General features: G+C 38.3%; 1 protein-coding gene across 8 annotated transcripts in view; it reads right to left on the reverse strand.

The window, feature by feature from the left end:
- Positions 1-23356, reverse strand: part of Sytl5 (synaptotagmin-like 5) — a 241446-nt gene that overhangs the window by 64955 nt on the left and 153135 nt on the right. For 7 of the 8 annotated variants that reach the window (XM_063279916.1, XM_063279914.1, XM_039099627.2 and 4 more), the window contains 3 exon segments: positions 12872-13081; positions 5291-5406; positions 3654-3762 (listed from right to left, as the gene is read on the reverse strand). In XM_063279916.1, coding sequence (XP_063135986.1) covers positions 3654-3762; positions 5291-5406; positions 12872-13081 — 435 coding nt within the window. 8 annotated transcript variants of the gene reach the window in all.

Genomic DNA, 23356 nt, shown 5'->3' on the forward strand with positions numbered 1-23356 from the left:
GCAATGCTACCTAGAACAGAGTATCATGAGACTTGGCATATCTTTGAAGCCTAGCTATGCAATCTTAATTTGGGGGGGGCAGTTCTGAATTTTTGTGGCACTTTGCTGCTTTATCCCTGTGCCTTCTTGGGTCTTGTTCTCTAACAATATCCCATTGTTTGCTAGAGTGCTTACCCTTCCGGTATATTTGCCTTCTGAACTAAGTTGAAGTGCTCAACTGTGATCTTTTTTCACTTCAGGATACTTGTAGATTAAATAAGGAGTAGAATGTTTGAGGAACTACACTTTAATTGGGGTTGTTTAATATATCAGCATAGAGGTTAGAGGAGAGGGATGCTGGCATTTGAAAGCAAAGACTAAAGAGTCAGCTTATAACCATGGCTGGCTCTGGAAGTCCTGGGAATCACTTGGCAGATAAAGATAAGTCTAATAAAACAGCAACGCTTGCATGCTCAGGTCAGCCAGGGAATTTATACGAGGTTGCAAGTACTTAAGATTGCATTTCCCCACCCCACACCCAGAAACAGCTTGACTTCAAGGAGGTACCTCATAAACAGGCTTGAAGATGAAACACCCCCGCCCTAATACCTGGCCTTACTGGGACCCCCATGGGGCCTAGAGGATGCATGACCTATCTGCCCGGCTGGAGCTACTTCATCTTTCTGGTCCACAACCTCACCTGAGGGTAGATCAGGTGCTCCAGCTCACCCCACGCCCACATCCAGAGACAGCATGACTCTCAGGAAGTCTGTCATTACCAGGCTCACAGGTGAGACACCCCCAGGCCCAATACCAAGCCTAACTAGAACCGCCATGGGGCCCAGCAGAGACAGGACCTATCCTCCCTACTGGAGACACAGCTTCCTTCCAGCCTGCACCTCTGCCTGGGACAGAGCCAGTGCTCCAAATCTCCTCCTATACCTACACCAAGAGACAGCTTGACTCCAAGGAGGTCTATCATAACCAGGCTCACAAAAGGAAGAGGCTCCGGTCAGAGACAGCAAGACCACTTAACACCAGAGATAACCAGATGACAAGAGGCAAGCACAAGAACATAGCAACAGAATCCAGTGCTACTTGGCACCATCAGAACCCAGTTCTCCCACCATAGCAATCCCCAGATACCCTAACATACCAGAAAAGCCAGATTTTGACCTAAAATCCCATCTCATGAAGATGATAGAGGATCTTAAAGAGGACCTTAACTCTCTTAAAAAATACAGGAAAACACAATCAAACAGGTGAAGGAATTGAACAAAACCATTCAGGATCTAAAAATGGAAATAGAAACAATATTGAAATCACAAAGGGAGGCAACATTGGAGATGGAAAAACCTAGGAAAGAGATCAGGAGTTACAGATGCAAGCATGACCAACAGAATACAAGAGATAGAAGAGAGAATCTCAGGCACAGAAGATACCATAAAAGATACTGGTACAACAGTCAAAAGAAAATACAAAGTACAAAGCTCCTAACCCAAAACATTCAGGAAATTCAGGACACAGCAAAAACACCAAACCTAAGAATAATAGGAATAGAAGAGAGTGAAGATACCCAATACAAAGGGCCAGAAAACATCTTCAACAAAATCATAGAAGAAAACTTCCCTCACTTAAAGAAAGAAATAGCCATAAACATATGAGAGACCCACAAAATGCCAAATACATTGAAACAGAAAAGGAATTCTGCATGTCACATAATAATCAAAGCATTAAATGCACAGAACAAAGAGAGAATATTACAAACTATAAGGGGAAAAGGCCAAATAACATATAAAGGCAGGCCTATCAGAATTGCTCCAGACTTCTCAACAGAGGTTCTAAAAGCCAGAAGCTCTTGGACAGATGTCATGCAGACCCAAAGAGAACACAAATGACAGAAACTGGAGAGCTCCTACACTATCAACTTAACAGAACGTCTGAAAATTATAGAACAAAAAGAAGCAAAAACTATAAAAACCATATGACTCACATAAATGCAGATACATTGAATCTAATAAAAGAAAAAGTAGGAAAGAGCCTTGAACACATCAGCACAGGGGACATTTTCCTGAACAGAACACCAATGGCTCAGGCTCTAAGATCAACAATTGACAAATAGGAGTTCATGAAACTGAAAAGCTATGGTAATGCAAAAGACACTGTCATCAAGACAAAACGGCAACCCATAGATTGGGAAAAGATCCCAACCCTACATCTGATAGAGAAAACAACCCAGGTGTCCCTCAACAGAAGAATGAACACAGAAAATGTGGTATATTTACACAATAAAACACAATTCAGCTATTTAAAAACAACAACTTCGCGAATGTTGTAGGCAAATGGATAGAACTAGAAAATACCATTCTGAGTGAGGTAACCCAGACCCAAAAGGATACACATGGTATGCACTCATTGATAAGTGGATATTAATCCAAAAGCTCAGAATAGCCACGATATTCTGAATAGCCACAATATCCACCCACCACTCACAGACCATATGAAGCTCAACAAGAAGGAAGGTCAAAGCGTAGAAGCTTCAATCTCACTTAGATGGTGGAATAAAATAATCATGGGAGGCAGAGGGCAGGATAGACATGGGTGGAAAAGGGGATGGGAAGGGAAAAAGAGGACTTGGATTAGGTATGGGAAGAGATGGGAGAAAAGTCCAGAGTGCCAGGATATTGACTAGAAATAAATAGCAGTACAGGGTGGGGAACGAGCCAGGGGTGAGGGTGGGGCGGGGGGAAGAATTACTAGAAAGTCCTAGATGCCAGAGGTTCCCAGGAGACATTATACCCAACAGCAGGGAGCTAGAACCTGAAGAGACCACCTCCAGTAGATAAACATGGCCCCCAATAGAGGGACGGGGCCACCCATGTATCTCAAATTTTTAACCCAGAATTGTTCCTGTCTAAAGGAAATGTAGGAATAAAAATGGAGCAGAGACTGAAAGAAAGGCCATCCAGAGACTGCCTGCCCTACCTTGACACCCGTCCCATCCACAGACACCAAACCCCAATACTACTGCTAATGCCAAGAAGTGCTTGAAGTCAGGAGCCTGGCATGGCTGTCCTCTGAGAGGTTCTGCGAGCACCTGACTAAGATAGATGCAGATATTCATAGCCAACCATTGGACTCAGCCTGGGAACCTTAATGGAGGAATTAGGGAAAGGACTGAAGGAATTGAATGGGATTTCAACCCTATAGGAAGAACAATATCAACTAACCAGACCCCCCCACCAAGAGCTCCCAGGGACTAAACCACCAGCAAAGAGTATACATAGGTGGGTCCATGGCTCCTACTACATATATAGCAGAGAACTGTTTTATCTGACATCAGTGGGAGGAGAGGTACGAGGTGATATGGAGGTTTGCTGCTCCAGTGAAGGGGGATGTTGGAGGAGTGATCAGGGAGTGGGCAGGTGGGTGGGTGAGCACCCTCTTAGAGGCAAGGAGAGGGATGTGGGGAGGGACTTTGCAGAGGGGAGACTGGGAAGGAGTACAACATTTGAAATATACATATAATAATAAAAACATCAAAAATAAAAAAAATAAAGATTGTATTTCCCTGGGATACAATGTTGCCACGGTTGAGTCTCTCACCTCCTTTGGGTCATTAAACTGTCATCAGACACAAAACACTAAAGATCCTTTATGTTAGAGATGCTTACCCCTTCCTCTTTGGTCCATCATGAGTGGCCTTCTGCCTGACTGAAGACAAAGTATCTGACTTGTCTGCACCTTGGTGTGCTTGCTCTTGGTTTTGTATTTCTTCAGACCCTCATGGAAAAAGTAGAAAATAAATTTATATATAAAAATAATCAGAAAGGAAAACAAGCTTCTCTTCTACACTCATTTTTCTTGATTACCACAAGACAGAAAAGGTTACAATAATCAGTGAAGGCAGTTTAACCCCAAATTATTTTGTTTATGTAGTTACTTCTAATTTGTTAAATGCTGTAAAGATAACTAAGAGTTAAGACTAGGACTCCTCAGGGAAAAGTTTGATAAGATAAGCTTCCCTAGGGAGACGACAATTAAAGAACATATTCATTATGCCTCAACAGATATTTTTAGGGTATGAAATGCTGCATTCAAAGGATTTCTAAATCCATAGACTACAGGCATTATTTTTATAGGTATTTTTTTGTTTTCATTTTGAGACAAGTTCTCAATATATTACTAAGGCTGGTCTTGAACTTACTATGTATCCCAGGCTGCATTCGAGTACATTACCCTTGTTCCTCTGTTTCCCAGTAGTAGTAAACACAAGTATGCTGCAATTATGCCACAACCAGACATCATGAACATGAGAGCCAGACTTCACGGAATGACAGACATGTGTGCATGCATCTTTTGTCTAGAAGTGTACTCTACACACTAGAAGGCTCTGAGGTTTGCCAGAGGTAGAGTCTGTAGCTGAATGGATAATTTTTATTCAACCTGACTCTTCTAACATCAGACCTGATGTTACTCAACTTTAGGAGCCTTTCTTTGTGGCTACCACACCCAAAAGTGACACAGGGATCAGTTGAAAGCTTCCCACACCACAAGATACCCATTCTACCTCTATTACATAAACCATGCATGGGAAATCAGCAATAACAAAAGCTTAATTCAATAATGAACCAATTAGATTTGTAGTTTGAGTACGCTGAAAAGCAGTCTCAATCTGGTTGTTCTTGGTATTTGGGGTCAGTATAATTCCTCATTGACTGAAACTTTCTTGCATATTTTAAGACCATTAGCTTATCACACTTGATTACTGTCTAATAAATGCCATGGACTCAATCTAATTATGACAACAAAAATGTTCCTTGGCATTTCCTAGTGCTCCCATTTGTGAGACTGGGACTTTAGAGTACAATGCTAGTGATTGGTTAGGAACCAAGAATTAAATTTTAAAAAAATGCCATTTTAAAAATATGAAACTAAACCTTGTGAAAAATCAGGAATTTCTTTCAAAATGGGAAGCATTTATTCCATCTGTTTTAGGTTGCTTTCTTACCATTTAGTAAAACCTAAGAAACACACTTGGAAAAAATAGTTTGTTACGATGAGAATGAATGGCTTCTTTGAAAATTCCAGCATGTCAGACATGTGGAAATCAGTACAAAGTTCATTTTCTCCTGACTTCATTTGTATGATATTCAGATTTAGATTTCAAGCTATCAAGTTGCGAAGTGACCTGAGGAATTGAGGGGAAAAGAATCCAACTGTGTTTACCTGCTTCATTTTCACAGGGAAGATATTTATCCAAACCAAATATCCACTTACAGTCTTGGAGACAAGTGCCTCCATTAGTTACCTGGACTTCTTCTTAAGATGGACTGTCGAACAACATCAGTGCCCAGAACATTGACTTGTTTGAAACGCTTTGCCTTTTCTTCCAAGAACCATTCTCCACTTATGATCCTTAGCTGCCTGCTCGTGAAGCAAAAGGAAGGTTCCCAAATGAAATTATTCAGCCACAGAGACAACTTTCAAAATCCAGCTAGGTAAAAATGGTGACTGTGGGTAAAAGATCTTCAACATGGTGGACAACCAAAAGCTCCATATGGGGAAGATTCCCTTCATGGAATATAACCACGGAGTAGAGTAGAGAACAGGATAAAGGTTATTACAATACTCCAGGAAAATGGTGATTAGATGCATTCCAGAACAAGGGGGAAACTAACAGAGAGGAAGAAACAAAATCAAAATACCCATGTTAGGGATGTCTTCCTGGATTTCATAAACAATTGGACATAAACGATGGGAAAGGATCCTTGAATAACCTTGCGCTGGTTGTGTTTTGTCACCTCAACCCACACTGTGTCACCTGGAGAGGGGAACTACAACTGAGGAACTGCCTCTGTCAGATTGGCCTCAAGCATTTTCTTGACAGATGATTGATATGGCAGGGTTCAGTCCACTGTGGGCAATGTTACCCTTGGGGACTAGGACCTGGGTTATATAAAAATGAAAGCTGGGAAAGGCATGGAAAGAAAGTCAGTAAGGAACTGTCGTCCATGGTTCCTGCTTCTGATCCTACTTGAGTAAAGCCCTGACCTCCCTCAATGATGGATCTGTTTGGGCTGTATAAACCAAATAAACCCTTTTCTCTTCAACTTGCTAATGGTCAATGTTTTATCACAACAACAAAAACTAGGGCTTGCCCTATCCATTTTTGAGCCGTATCTATAACAGCTATCTGAAATCACCTCCTATGTTCCCTCTAGAAATGTCTGTAATCTTCTTTACTTTTCCTTTTCTTACAACATACAGAGCTTTAAATTTTATCCTAGGATTGTAAGTCATATCTATTGGTGTTAACTCACTGAGAGACAATCTTTATGGTAACTCACCCACCACGCACAGCAATATTATAATAATAGACTTTCAGTAGACTGTGGTTTCAAGTAATATTTTCTTTTTTATTATCTATACTAACAAACATTTGTAACACATGATGGAATTCATTGCATTATTTTCACTGCTCTTGTATTGCATATAAGTGGTACTGATCTGTACTTCTTTAAGTTATAATTTTTACTTGAAACGGTTGACTTCCTTCACTATTTTAAGACTTTAGCTTCTTTTCATATCTTCACCACAAACCAAATTGCCAGTAACATGAAGGCAAAAGCCTTGGCTTGTTAGGATACTTTGTCTAGCAGTAATATTTGGCATTATAGTTTATAAATATTTGTGAAATGAATCAAGATCCTTGGAATGCAACCCAGAGCAGCTGTGCTGCTGTAAAGTTCATGTTGAGGTTTACAATAAAGACTTATTCCAGCCATAAGAGTCATTAGGTATTCTAAAATTATTTCAAACTAAACATGAAGAAATAGCTTATAAGGACATAAGCTGAGTATTGAAAATAGTCCTTAATACAGGGTAATGTATTATGGGTACTAATTGGTAACTGAATTCTAGAGGATTATAGTAGAAAATGAGGAAAGAGATAAGCCCACACTATGGAATGGCAGCCTCTGAATGCCATGCTAAGGAGTTGTGATGCTGGAGGCAATGGGGAACTTACTCGAAAGTTCCCACTTGATGATACAATCTTTGGGGAAATGCATAGAGAAATGGGAGACTAGCAAACCAATTAAGAAATCAGTTGATAAGGTAAGAAATGATACAATATAAATCAAGGTATCTTGAGGATGAGACTGTGCCAAAACCTGTGAGTCTGATACAGTGGTTGAAGCAAAGCAACTGAGAACCAAATAGAGCACTCTAACCCCAGAGTCTCATATATAGATTTATTGAACAATCATACTTTAAAATCAGCAATTGGGCAGCAAATAGAAAATGTATCCTGGAACAATGTCAGCTTTTATCCCTTACAACAATTGAAATCCCGCTTCTTACTATAGGAGACCAAGGCAGGATATAATAAGTACACCACAGTTCTACTACTGGCTAAAATGTCAAACTGTTAATCTTAGAGAAAATATACAGTGAAAATATGACCTCAGCACATACATCCCATACCCACATCCTAGAAGGCAGACAATCTACTGAGTAGCAGAAGACTGAGTGGTTACATAACTGTAGAGACTACAGAATGCATCAAATCTCAGGAAGATAGAATCCATCAAAAGAATACATTTGAATAAAATATTCCTGGATACATCTCCAGGGATGTAAAGATTTAGATATTACTACTTAAGCTAGAAATAAAGGTATTTGGGGAATGTTAATTTCTAAAGGAGTTCTTTCAAGATTACTGTCAAGCAGAAACACATACTAATGTAAACAGATTTTGCAGATAGAATGGAGTTACTAATCAAGTGATTTTAAAATACTAAGACTGTCCTGGGTCATTCATGTGGATTCAAAGTAATCACATGAGCTATTGAAAGCAAGGAAAACAAATAGAAGTCGAAAGAGAGAGGGTAGAGTGGGCAGTCACAGAATCAAATGATAACAAGGAAAGTAACATAGCTGAGTGCTTGAAAATCCTTATGGGGTATACTAAAGTTTTAGCTTTTATACAAGTGTGTGTGTGTGTGTGTGTGTGTGTGTGTGCGCAGTATGGTGACATTTTCATGTGTGACAGTCTACATCCTATGAGAAAGGGATATCCATATTATCCATGGCAGTCAACAGAAACACAAATCCTATTTCTCCATAGTTGTTAGTCACTACCTCCCACCATTTGTGTGAAAACGACAGCTATAACATTTACTCATCTCAGGTATGAATTTGAGTAATTTATCATTTGTAGAACTCTGAAATATCAGAGATAATGGTTTTTTCCATGAACAAGTTCCAGATGGAGACAGAACGCTTAACAGAAGAACATGAAACTAATGCCAAGTACCTATCAGGTACCAAGTAATGTGCTAGGCACTTCATAGGTGTTTTCTCTAGTCTTCCCTATGAGAAGCAAGGTAGCAGTAACAGTACTCACTTTACAGACTAGGAAACTCACGTGAGTTAAACAATTTCCTCAAAGTTATAAAGGTGTGATGGCTGATAAAGCACTGATACACCCAAGTCTCATACTTTTTCCATTTGGCAATATCATCAGAAGAGAATTTGTGTTCCTCAACAAGGCTTTTATGAGGGGTGAATATGTATGGAAGCTAAAAATAAATAATCAGCAACTGCTTAGCATTTCAAATGAATGTGTGTATATTTCCACATGCGTGTGCACTGGAGGCTGAATAACAAGAGTAAGTGGTGAGAGAGGACAGGAAATAATTGTGACACTTGCTATAAGAGCTCAGTCTGTCTGGTATGTCACTGCAGTATTCAAACAATTCAAGGCTTGAAATAGACTCTGATTCTTCTAAGTTGAACTCTGAAGGATAGATGTGACTGAAATTACAGTGTGCCACACTTATCTGTGAACACTGATTGCTGACTATGAGAGGTCTGGTTTTATTTAACATTAAACTCCTGGGGCTTATATAAGGTTCCTTCACTTGGAAACTTACATAAATGTGAAGTTCTAATCTCTTTGGAATAGGACAAATAATAGGTGGTCTTGTTGAAAAAGACATAGTAGCCAAATCATTTTTGCTTACTAATCTGTACTAGAGACATCTGCAATAAGATATGCTTTATAAGATACACTAAGATATTAGTTTCCATCTGTTTATTACAAGGGAGCTAGTTAAGATTATTATTTATAAATTCATTTACTACATAGCACTTATTTACTGATTTCCTACTATGTGTCAGACCTATTGTGGGTCTGAATAAACAGAGGAAAGAAACACAAACACTCTGTCTATATAGAGAGGGTGGTGAGTCTAGGTTCCTCCTTTTCCAATCAAAAAATAATGCCAAGAAACCCATGTGCATATGATACTGAAACTGCCAACCACTTACAGGTGAAAACACCAAAAGCTTAGAGTTAGGGGAGACAAAAACAAAAATGAATTAGCTTCAAAGGGAGTAGCCTCCCTCCGACCAAGTCTTGATATAAACATTTCAGTGCTTCAGAAATCAAAGCCTGTCCAAGGTAAATGACAATAAGGGTTGTTCTTCCAACTGATTAAAGTATGACTCACGTTATGACTCATCTCATCTCTTACAGGCTGGGGTGGAAATTTCAATTTAATGGTCTATTAAACATGGAGACAGCCCAGAAGGGCTGTAACATTTTCTTATCACAAACAAAGGACATTTACTGCCAATAAAATATCATTTATGCTTCCTTATTGAAAACCACTCCATGAATAGCAAACAGGATATCTCTAATACAGAAAGCTTTAGTCTCAGAGAGCACACAAACTACTAGCTTAAATATTAGAAAAGCATTATTAATTGATTTTTTCAGCTAGAAACGTAAGCTTGAACTTTCATATTTTAACTCATAAATTCCCAATATTGCAGAAAAATATAACTATAGACAAGTTGTTGCTGGAGAATTATATGAGTCGTACATTGACAGCCATTTCACCTTTAAAATGTCTAGAATGACAGAACTTCTTTGATGGGTTCAAAATAACCTAATAATCTTATTTTTACATTGAATTATGAAACCATTGAAGGCATTCCATGCCCATTTACCTATGGATATTGCTTACTTTATACCAATAGGCTAATAATAAATATGTAAGAGGGAAGGACAGGTGTGTGGATGAATAGATCAATTAGACAGACAGATGGGTGGTTGGGTTTATTGTTTCACCAATAAAGAGGAATCAATTGATCGTGAAATTTAATATATTAATGCTTCCTAAGAAAACCATCCTGTTCAATATCTTAATATTTATGTGTACATATTCTAACAACCACTTTTATTTTTCTGTGATAAGTAGATGTTTACTTTGTTTAAAGGGCAGACATACTTGTCATGGCTCTTATTTTTCCCCCAACTTTATGTTCCCAATAGAATAAAATTATATTCATTCATTTTTTCTTCCTCTCACTCCAGCTTGATGTGCCTTAGCAGGAAACATCCGTTCATCCTTTTCTCATTTCATTATCTTGCTCATCCATGGATCTGCTCATTTAACAATCACACATAGAGGACCTACTTTAGGCATTCCTTTAAGCATGAAAACATCATCGTTGGACAATGCTGGTTTGAAGCTTATAATAGGGAAGACAGATAAGGGATAAGATATGTGAAATAGGTAGCAAATGATCTAAATGAGAATTACAGAAAAAGATTCTTTCATTTTGGGTAGGCAATAAGGTAAATAATAAATTGGACCGCATGAAACTGAAAAGCTTTGTGGTAAGGCAAAGGACAATGTCATTCAGATAAAGCAGCAGCCTACAAAATGGGAAAAGATTTTTTTTACCAACTCTTTATCTGATAGAGGACTAATATCCAACATATATAAAGAACTCGGGAATCTAGATACCAAAAAACCCCCACTAATAATCCAATTAAAAATGGGGACCAGATTTAAACAGAATTCTCAATAGAGGAAACTCAAGTGGCTAAGAAACACTTAAATATTCAACATCCTTAGTCATTATGTAAATACAAATCAAAACTATTTTGACATTCCATCTTATCCTGTCAGAATGACTAAGATCAACTATACAAGTGACAACTCCTTATACAGAGGGTGTGGAGTAAGGGAAACACTCATACATTGCTAATGGGAATGAAAACATATACAGTCACTATGGAAATCACTATAGTGGTTCCTCAGGAAGACAGATCTCAATCTACCTCAGGATCCAGCTATATTACCCTTGGGCATATACTCAAAGGATATTTTCTCCTACCTCAAGGATACTTGAGCAACCATGTTAATTGCTACTTTATTCATAACATCAAAAATTGGAAAAAATGTCTAGATGTCCCTTGACAGAATGGATAAAGAAAGTGTGGTACATTTACACAACTGGGACTGGATTACATCAAATTGAATTGTTGGTCAAAGGCAATGGTTCTCAACCTTCCTAATATTAGGACCCTTTAATAGCATTCCTCATGTTGCAGTGACCCCCAACCATAAAATTATTTTGTTGATACTTTGCAACTGTAATTTTTCTATTGTTATGAATCATAATACAAATATCGGATATGTGACCCCTAAAGGAGTCATGACCCAACCACAAGTTCAGAACCACTAGCTATCAGGGCATCTTGTGGAAATCCCCAAACAACCTAGGCTATTGCCAAGACAATAGGTTGCTCTCTGAAAACTGATAGCAAGCTCCAATTGCTGATGGACACACACACACACACACACACACACACACACACACACACACATACATACATACACACACACACACACACACACACACACACACACACACCCCACATACATACAGACACAAGTCTACACATTGAAAGGTCAAGCTAACACCTACATAGAGCCTTTACCCCTACGTTCTAGTGTAGTGGTTCTCAAAATACAAGTTGCAAACCTTTGGAAAAAGCAGATATTTGCATAGATATTACATTAGGAAGGTTGAGAACCACTGATCTAAAGCAAAACACAATGAGAAGGCTTCTTCCCTTTGTCTGTTTTGATAAACAGCTAGGCCTGGAGAATATTAAGTAACACTTCCAGTGGTATCCCTCAGCTGATGTGGAGAGCATGCAGGACGTTTGATGCCCATCTTGCCAGTTACCTCAGATGCTTAAGAATGTCAAAAGAATTCTGTCTATGCCTTTGTAGAAGCCGTGTGGTGTCTAGAGGGGCTTAAAGAGGAGAAAACACATTAAACACATTACTGCTTTTTTAAAAATAGGGAGACACTTATTCTATTAGGCCTCCAACTTTATTAAGCTTCAGACTTTTTTTTTTTTTTTTTTGGAGCTGGGGACCGAACCAGGGCCTTGTGCTTGCTAGGCAAGTGCTCTACCACTGAGCTAAATCCCCAACCCCCAGACTTATTTTTAATACTCATTCCATCTTCTGTACCTGTCCCGCTCCTATTAACCACTCCTCTCTCTCTCTATCACTGTGTCTGTCTATCTTTGTCTCTCTCACACACACATACTATACACAGTCATACCATATAAACACATACACACAAAAACACAAGCACACTACACTCACACCACATACTCCCATCACACATTCACAACACACACACACACACACACACACACACCATATACATGCTTGCACACAAACTCATACATACCCCCACATTCATACCCTACACACTCACACCACACAGATGTACTCATATCAAATACACTCACACCACATACACTCTCACCAAACCAGACCACAGTCACTCCAAACACAGATAAACCACACACATACACAAACATACATACCACACACATACTTAATGCCACATATACAGTTCTCACTCCCCACCCCCTCCTGTCAGCCTGTAACTAAGCTGTGATTTTCAGTCTACTCCCTTCTCAATTTAAATTTTATTTCTTAATTTTCCTATTTGAATCTTATCAATCGTCAAATATGGATTTTGCACAGAAAGGCAGGAAACTCACGCGACTTTAGCACAGACAGTGCACTTCCAGCTGCCATCAAGTCCCGTGACTCGACACTCACTGCACACTCTGAGTGAACAGGCTTGGCATGGATCTCCCCGGTCAAAGATGAGGCCCAGGCTTTTCTGACAGTGAACACAGACTCTATTCGCCTCTTGGTGAGTCTTCCCACTCCTACGCTTGGCTTCTAAAAGCTCATTTTTCAGCTTCCTGGTAAGGAAAGAAAAGGCACAATGAAAACACAGGAGAGGACTGATAAGCTTTAGTGGGCTACTGCAAAGTCTGACAATCTGACTTCAATGCCTGGGTCCCACGTGATGGAAGAAGAGAACCAACTCCCTCAATTTGCCCTTTGATCTCCATATCACATGAGAGATTCCCGTGAGCGTGAACATATATGTGCATGCGTACATGTGTGCGTGCATGCATGAATGTGTGTGTATGAGAGAGACAGAGACAGAGACAGACAGACAGAGAAAGAGACAGAGCAAGACAGAGAGAGAGGAAGAAAGAGAGAGAAGATTCAACACACAAATAAATATATAAATAAAACTAAAACCTCTGTACAGGAGCACATCCTTCTTTATTCAAACTTCTTTTCATTGTTGAACAAAGGAATCAGAACCAAATACTTTCAGTGAATACAACTTCTCACTCCAGTATCAACGACCTTTGGAAATGGGTGGTTGAGTGCGTATTTGCGCTTTACTTTTGTCATTCTCCACCAGCACTGTTTTTCATCAGTGTGGATTCTCTTGTTTAGGATACCTTTGCTCTTAGAATCCTGGACATGCTCTCTATGTGCTTACATGAAGAAAGACATTAAGCCAAATTGGTTCTTTCCTTAAGTAAACCAATGGAAAGTGTAACTGTCACTACAAACATCTTCTTTTTCAGTTCTACATACTTCTACTGAGCGTTTAAGAGTTTTCAACAATTCCCATTAACCTTTCTGTCAGGCACATCTATTCCTGAGTCCAGGATGTAACATAAATTACCTGTCTAACTACAGGCAATGATTTACTCACTTTTGATATCTCCTTTTTTTTTTTTTGTAAAATAGAAAAAATTATATTCTCCAATGGTTGTTTTATGAGATAATAAAAGTCAATTTCCTAGCATGACTCCTGTCACATAGGTATTAAACACATTGCACTTAAAAACTATTTGACAAGAAATATATTTATCTGCCCTTTCGAAACTTGAAATTGTAAGCACACTCCTGCTCTTCAGAAGCAGCACGTAGGTAATTGTTAGGGACACTGAATATCAGGATCTGGCTTACTGGATCAAATCTTCCTTTTAAAATTCTGAATTTGTATTTTATCAAAATATGTCATTGATGGTAGTATGAGAAGTGCAGCTTTGGACAGATAGATATAGCTTAGAAATACTGGTGTTCAAGTCTCATGCCCACATATTTGAATACAACTAGTTTTAGAAATACCCCGGGAACTGCTATGTCTAAAGTGTCTCTCTGTTCTAGTATACTGTCAGCAAGCACTACCCAAGAATGTTAGCTCATTCCTATTTTAATATTTGATAGATATGCCATTCCTATAGGTTACCAATCTCTTATCTTATTTTCAATGCACAGAAAGAAAATCTGGAAACATTCTACATCTTTCATACCATTTCCTTTTCACATTTGTGACATTAGGTTTCATCAGACTCAACTAGACTAGCATCTTCCCAAGTACAGAAAGACTATATTTTCTTGACCATGCTGTTCACGGTCTAACTCCATGCTAGGTTATAAAGCAGTTAATGTGATGAATAGAGTTTGTTTACCTTCTCAGAAAAAACTTCACAAGGAGAACTGATAGAAGCAAAGTAATTGAAATAACCACAAGAAACAAAACCCCTTGAGAGCAACCTTATCTGAAGAGGTTGATTGCTCAGTGTGATAAGCACAGAAGCAAGGAGGTTGGGATGCAAATTCTCTCCTAGAAAAGAGTCTGTCATTTGGTACTTAAAGTTTAACCTCTTATCAGCTCCTTTTATTACAATAGCCAGGTCCATGTGAGGAAGTTAGGGTCATATACAAGTCAAACATTTGCTTTCCATTTTTTATGGTTTATTTTACACTTATTTATTTAACAATCTACCTTAACCCAGAATATCGTTATTTAGCCTGAAAAGACTTGGGATTTAGAATAGTAGACTAGAGGAAAGAAATTAGGTAAGGGTCTAAACATCTTAGCTGGCCAATCCCTAAGACAATTGACATTTATTGCCTCTGAGACTTGTTACAAAATCTGGAAAGGATTCCACAGGCTAATACAGAGCTTGCTGACTTTTCAAACCTCTCTTAGACATTGAATCCAATCTCTTCTATACTAATGCATGTTAAATACACAGTCACATTTCAGACATTCATGAGGCAAGGGTGACACCGAAAAGATCTTTCACACTGTTCTCTGTTACTATGAAAAATAGACACAAAGTAATTCATAAAGAACAGATGTTAATTTCTTATCATCTGGGAGGCGAAGTAACTCCAACATCAAGGGGCTATCAGCCCCTTGGAGGTGCAAGTCTGTGATCCCAGCTAATTGGGCAGAGTTGATCACAGTTTCAAAGCCTAACTTAAATGAACTCAAGGTCAGCGTATATTTTAGAGGCTCTGTCTCAAAAGTAAAGAGGAAAACGGACAAGTGAGGTTATACCTTACTGGCAGAGTACTTGCCTGGCATGTTCAACCCTAGGCTCAGTATCCACTATCTCAATATGCAAAAGGGAACACAGCAAAGTGTGCTGATATCTAGCCATGGCCTTTTTGCTGTGCCACTCATGGCAAGAGGTGGAAGGGCATGAGGGGTCAAGAGAAGACAAGAGAGTCTCTAAATTGCTCTGAAACAAACCCACTGTATGAATAATAATGAAGATATTATATATATATATATATATTTTAAATATGGAGGACAGGAGAAGCCCTGAGGACAGAAGAAGCACTTTCCATTAGACTTCCATTTCGAAATATGATGTATTGGACATTAAGTTTCCAAAACATCAATATTTGTATTTTTATTTTATGTATGAATGTACTACTGCCTGTGTGTCTGGTGCATGAAGAGGTCAGAATAAAGGATCGAATCCTCTAGAACTGGAGTTAGAGATGTTTGTTGGTGCTACAAATCCAAGGTGTGTGTTCTGCAAGGGCAACAAGTGCTATAAATCTCTAAGCCACATCTCTAGTGCCTGCAGTACAAGAGTTCTGGAGGATATAATCAAATAATGGCAGCCAGTAATTAGAGTAAATGAAGAAAATGTACAATTGGAAAAGTGGCCCTAAGGGGAAAGGGAGTGCAGGAAGCTAGAAGAGATAAGTTGAGGTGTGTGTGTGTGTGTGTGTGTGTGTGTGTGTGTGTGTGTGTGTGTGTATGTGTATATGTGTGTATATATATATATATATTTTTCCAGGTAGCCTTAGAAACCAAGGTGGATCCAGTTCATTTATACGTGTATGACTGTAGTAGCATCTGATGAAAGTGAGCTTCTGGTCTGCACCTCCTCATCTCACTCACAAACAGAAAAGCCACCATCAGAAGGTAGAAATGCTTCTGGATCCAAGAAACAGGCTTAACAAATGTGTTTGTTTTCTCTTCTTCCAAATAACAAGACACAAGTTAGGCAGCTGCATGAATTAGTTTAGATACAAATTACCATTGTTAAGGACACAGTATCCTTTCATCTTGTTGCTTTTCTATTGACAAAATATGGCTTATTCTTAGGCAAAATGGCCAGGTGGCTCCAACACTGTAGCCTTGTTAGGGTAGAACAAGGAAGTGGTGCATAGCGGCTTCTGTACCTGGGTCTTCACAGATAAAACAAAATCTAGTTCAGAAACCCCCTAAAAGACTTCTTGGATTTAACCAATGTCACACAACTACCAAGGAGTTGCAGGGGAGGCTATGGAATTGACACTTCACCCAGCTTTGTGGATGCGGGTAAAGAATATTGGATGAGGAATAATTCCCCTTCCCTGAGGGGTCATGTTCTGTTATATTGTGAATTCTCCACGAGTCAGAAACGACTCTTTTCTGGAGGCAGCAGTAACTACAGCACAGTTTAGGTCTCATTTCACAATGGCCCTGTTTCTCACTTGACAGGAAAGAAAAATGAAAGACAAGAGTCTGGCTCTGGATCACACAAACACATAGATCTAGGTTTTCTGCTTTCCTGTTTCTTGAAACTTAGGTTTAAGCATCAGTAATGGTGAAAAGAAGGCTCCTGTGTGACTTTGGCCCATTCATTTAATTGCTACCACATCCTTATGAGATAAAATGATCCTGCCATGTCATCTGCCCACTCTGTCTCAAGACTCATTAGTGTTTTGTCAACATGACTCAAGACAGGGTCATCTGTGAAAGGGAACCACAGTTTAACAATAACCAGGTAAGAACAAGTAATAACCCCTAATTTCTTATTTCCTAGAGAGTGGTGTGAGACCTTAGAGCTTATCTTGAGTCAAGAGACAAAGTTTAAAGATGATAGAACAATAAAAGTCAAGGACTCCAGATTATACCTTCCCCAATAAACAATGAAATAGAGCTGCCACTCAACACAAAAATTTACATTAGTGAAGATATATGGAAAATTTCCACAGTTTAAGTAATTATCATAATATCTGTCATTTGTAGCCAAATCTCTTTCCAGCAAATCCAATAAGGACTCAGTAAATATTAGCTCTTGCACTGTCCACTTGCAAAAGAGCAAAAGAAGTGCTCTTGAGATTTGCTTCAGCCTGCTACAGTGCCTTCAAACTTAAGCAAACTACATCCAGTCTACAGCTAAAGTTTCAAACTCCATTAAGAAAGCAAAAGGACACCACAAGAAACCCCACAGAATCAACAAATCTGGACTCATAGGGGCTCACTGAGACTGAACCAAAACCAGAGAGCCTGCATGGGTCTAATTCAGACACTCTGCATATATGATACAGTTGTGCAGCTTGGTGTTTTGTGGGACACTGAACAGAGGGAGTGGAGGCTGTTTCTGACATGTTTGCCTGCCATTGGGTACCCTCTTCCTCCTAATGAATTGCCTCATCCAGCCTCTCTCTCTCTCTCTCTCTCTCTCTCTATATATATATATATATATATATATATATATATATATATATATATATATATATATATGCAATAAAACAGAAAGGTAGCTTGCTGTTGGTCAGGATTCAGAACCAAGATTTGGTATTTAAAACAAATAAGCAAACTACACTCTTACACACTAGTCTCCTCTTCCAGGCTCTGTGATACCAACTGGGTTCTTCTCAGAACGAATACTGACTTGTGAATGCTGTGTCTTTCCTAGTGGTGGAAAGCTAATCTGAGCACACTGCAAAGTAAGCTGCAATAATCAAAAGAACTTTCTTTTGCTGCCCTAGTTCTATTATACAGCATCTGTCTAGGTTGACTCTTGTCACAAAGTGTCTCATGACAAATATCCCCTATGGGGCTGCATTTACACCACTGTCATTCTAAGAACTTTCATAGAGATTGTGATTTGTTTTCAGATCAAAGACCATGAAAAAACCAACATGTGAGAATCGGAGGAAAGGGGAAACCTGGATTTGAACCCAAAGAAAAGACTCTTATAAGAAATGTTCCTATTCAAATGAAGAAGTCTCTGTAAATTCTGCCAACCTTGTGTCTGGAGATTGCCTTGAGAAAATGGGACAATCTGAAATTACAATCTATACATGTGTCATAAAGCAATTGCTAGCACGGTAAACCTGAGGCTTCCAGTAATATATGAGGAGCTCCCACCAAACCATGTGTAAAGCTAGCCAACTGGCATTTTGCCAGTTTTATATCAACAAAACACAAGCTGAAATTATTTGGAAAGTGTCTCAATTGAGAAAAGGCCTCCATTAAGAGTCACCTGTAGGCAAGTTTGTGGTGAATTTTCTTAGTGATTCATATGGGAGAGCTCAGCCCATTGTGGATGGTGTTAACCCTGGGTTCTATGAGAAACTGAACTGAACGAACCACGAGAAATAATCCAGTAAGCAGAATTCCTCCATGGTCTCTGCTATAGGCTTCTTGCCTCTCGTTTCCTGCCCTGAAAACTGATGGAGTGACCTGAGAATTTTAAGATAAAATAAATACCCCCAACCTCCAAGGTGGCTTTGATCATGGCGTTTAAACCAATACAAACTCTAACTGAAATAGCTGGTACTCCACCACACCCCACACACAAATAAGTAAAAGCAGTAATACTGAGGAAAAAAACAACAGAATTAAGGGAAATAAAACCATGGGAATACAAGGGAGAGTGTAAATAATGTCCTGCTACTATAAAAAGAACCCAGAGAATCATTATGGACATTCAAAGTACTTAAAATGTGCATATGTATTATGTATGTATGTATGTGTGTATGTATGTATGTATGTATGTATGTATGTATGTATGTATGTATGTATGATGCTGCTTAACATGCCACTTCTGTTAAATTACTCCTCCTTCCCTGTCATGCTTTCCCTAGGACTTGAAGGTTTAATGGTTTAAAAACCATCACTTAGACTCAAACCTTAGGCTCAAATTCTCCTTTTGGTAAACCCAACTTAAGACAAGTCTTTCACTAAATAATATGACAGGATAACCCATTACAATTCTAAAGAAGTGAGAATCAATCAGCACTATTTGGCAGTTTGCCATTTATTAATTCTTGTCTAATATCACACAGGGAATTGATTTCATATGTAATTACCAAACTGAGACTTTCACTTCAAAAGACTAGAAAACAACTATTGTCTTTTATCCTGACCATCAGAGAAAAGGGATGCTTTTTTTCTGAAAGGCATCTTTTCCTGAACATTACAGCAGCAAAACATCATCTTGCTAATAAGGTAAATTACTTAGAAAACACAGAGACAGGGAAAGAATCAGTACAGCAAAAAGTACGAAAACACCATTTCTTTCAGAAACAACAAAGGATAAAATCCCGGGCCTTAAAAGATGGTTGCTATGACAAAGAAAAGAATAGGGCTGACTTGATGGAAATAAATTGGGCATTTATGCAAAAAAATAGAGATGCTTTAAAGAGAACACATTGCCCTTGAAAAGAGCTTTCAAATACCTTCTGCTGCTGGTACAGGTACAAACTAAAGAGTGACAGTTTTAGTTTTTGCAGGTATATAATGCAAGGACATTTCTGAGGTCTCTCTAAACTGAACTTATGCAAATGTAGGCTATAACAAGGAGAATATGCACAGCAAAAATTTTCAATACTTAATTTCCACATTTTAATCTTAAAGAAGATAATTCTGTGAATTCGTGTCATAGATGAGACATTACAAAGAACCTTTTCCTGGTTGTTAGTAAAAGTATATGGTATAGGAAAAGTCAAGCTGCCATTTAATTAAAACTCACTGAGGATTAAGAATAAGTGACTTAAATGTGCATACAAGATTTTGAAAGCATGCTTCTGAAAAACGATTATTGATAATTTACATAGATTAGGAAGATGAGAAGTTCGTCTTGAATCATAAATGAAAGCAATACATGAGATGTATATTCCTATTGATATCAAAAGGAATCATTATACCTATAATTTAAAACTCAGAAATGTGACACTTAATAATAAACATTTACTTATATTACTTCTTAGAAAAAAGTCTACCTTCCCAAGAATACAAATGGTATTATATATTTTCTTATGAACTGACCACCATTGGACATGAGAGGGAGCAAATATTTTGCAGTTCCCACCATTAGCTCCAATACTCAGTATTCATGTTCTAGATTACATGCACTACAGCGTACTGTCTGAACAATTTATAGTAAAAAGAGAACAGCATTGTCCTGACTATTGGTACAGATTATTTTCTGCTACCTAGAGGTTTGTTCTCAACATCAATTCTCCTTAAAGACAATACATTTAAAAGAGAAAAGAATAAATTTGTCGTACATGGAAGAGACAAATAAATGCACTTTGATATATATACATGTATAAGGAAGACATGATTTTCCTGTCTATTACTATTGAATAACTTTAAAATAGTAATATAAATTGTGAGTAAAATACTATAGAGAGATGTACTTGTACATTACTTATGACTATAGTGACATTATTTCACACAAAGAATAGTTCAAGCATTTCTGAGTACATTTTGCAGCCCAATGCTTGACATATGTCCAGATATACCTTGACAGTAAAACATTTCTTAAAGATTCTGTAAAATCAAATTTTATATGTAAATATGTTTTTCTATATGGAATGCAAGATGAAGTCGAACTGAAATTAGACACAATATATATAAATACATATATATACTAAGTTATATGTATATAATTTAATATATGTTTAATAATTTACTCATAATACAATAATTATATATAATACAGACTAAAATTAGTAAGTTCTGGGTGAATTTTGCTTTTCCTGTGGGACTCATTAAGAGTTTAAGTTCCATTAAACTAGTATATTCACACTGGGATTTCTTTAATTATGTTTATATCTGTGTGTGTGTGTGTGTTGTATGTGTGTTTGTGTGTGTGTGTGTACGTGCGCGCATGTGTGTGTTGGTGACCAAGGAGGTCAGAGGTCAGATCTACCTAATCTACCTAATGCTACAGTTACTGGGAATTGAGCCCCTCCCCCTCTCTCCCTCCTCTGCCCCACCCCCAGCATGGGTGCAGGGACTGGAATTCAGGTACTCTGCTCAAGGACCACATTCTGAACTCCTGAGCCATCTCAGAGTTTCTCATATTGGGATTTCTGTTAATATATTAAGAAGCTTTATGGCAATTCTATTAGGATCAGAATTAAATGTTTCCCAAACTACAAGTCTAGTTGAATACTTCTCTGGAATTTCTACAGAGGCAGTAAGTCTACAGGTTTTTGAGAAGGTCAAACGTATTTCATTCTTAGTGGTAGAGTGAAAAAAATAGCTTTGTAGATTAAAAATTTATAGAGTATTAAAAGAATGTTATTCTTTGCACTTATTGGCCTCAGGAATGTATTATCCCTGAATTCACATTTAATTCATTTGAACCAAATATGTGCCTTATTTGCTTTTATCTAATCCTTCTCTGCCTGCAGGACTGAAATGAAAGAATAAATTGCTTAAAGGTAAACTAAAAAACGGAAGGCAGTTTCTTGGCTGCGGTGTATGAGTTATTAATGCACTAAGGTCAGGGCTTACTTAGTGGCCCATTCCAGTGGAACTAGGCATGCAGAACAAAACAATAAATTTGTGCTTTAGAGTTTCAGTCATCATGCAGAGATCAGCTTGAAGAACTTTCTGTCCGTCTTTAAATGTTTGATAAAAGCCATAGTAACTTTGGATAATGACATATGGCTAACAGGTCAGAACTGTCCTTAAATACCAGACTAAAGAAATGTGCTCTGTTCTGTTCCATTTTGCTGATGGGAATGGTAAGGCCATGGGTGTGTTCTCAACAGGGTCACCCAAACAGCTGTATGTTTTAAAAAGCACCTGTTGTAGAATGTTTCCAGGCATTGCGTTGCCACTGATTCATTCACAAACTATAGATAACTTTGATTATCAATAGGAGACCTGCACTAGATTGAAACCATTCATTTTCTGCATGAAGGTGGGGAGGGGTTCACCAAGCCCTGCTCATCCCTGAGAATTTATAAACAGCTAACATTTTCTGGAGGAGAGAGCTCATGAGACCACCCCATGTTCTAGAATTGAAGGTTGCTGTGGGAGGAGCTGAATTCACAAGCATATTTATAAGCTTCCTTGATCTTTTCAGCAGTGCTATGGGGAGCAATGTTATCATTTATTGTTTTATTCAGGACAAATCTAAATCAGAAAAATTGGGCACAGTGGTATCCAATTCTTCTATAAGTGGAACAAAATTACCAGAGATGATAAAATCAAGAAGATTTTAGCCAGGCAGTGTTGGTACGTGCTTATAATCCCCGGAAGATTAATTGGGAGGCAAAGGCAGGTGGATCTCTGAGTTTGAGACCAGCCTGGTCCACAAAGTGAGTTCTAGGATAGCCAAGAATACACAGAGTAACCCTTTCTCAAAAAACCAAACAATAAACAAACAAGGAAACACAAAGAAACAACGAAAAACGAACAAAATAAAGGAGAGAGAGGGAGGGGGTAGGGAGAGGAAAGAGAGGAAAGAAAAGAAAGAAAGGAAAGGAAGGAAGGAAAGAAAAGAAAAGAAGAAAAATGTGTTTGAACTCAAAGGGATTTCATTCGATGCCTGCTTGGCCCTGCTTTTGGAGAATATAGCGACATTACACATGCCAACAGGAGCATGTAGTAAAGAATGCCTGTATCTCATGGTAGTCAGAGAACAAGAAACCACTCTCCAATAATGTCTTTGAGGGCGGTGCTTGCAGTGACTTAAAACCACTAACTAGATTCAGCCTCTTAAAAATTCAACTCCCCCTCAATCGTGGTACCAGCTTGAGACAATGTCTTTCACACATGAGCTCTTGGGGGACACTATAGATCTGTCAGGTTTGAATATATATTGTCAGTCTATGGGCTT

This window comes from Rattus norvegicus, chromosome X (assembly GCF_036323735.1).
Source record: "Rattus norvegicus strain BN/NHsdMcwi chromosome X, GRCr8, whole genome shotgun sequence".
NCBI lineage: Eukaryota > Metazoa > Chordata > Mammalia > Rodentia > Muridae > Rattus > Rattus norvegicus.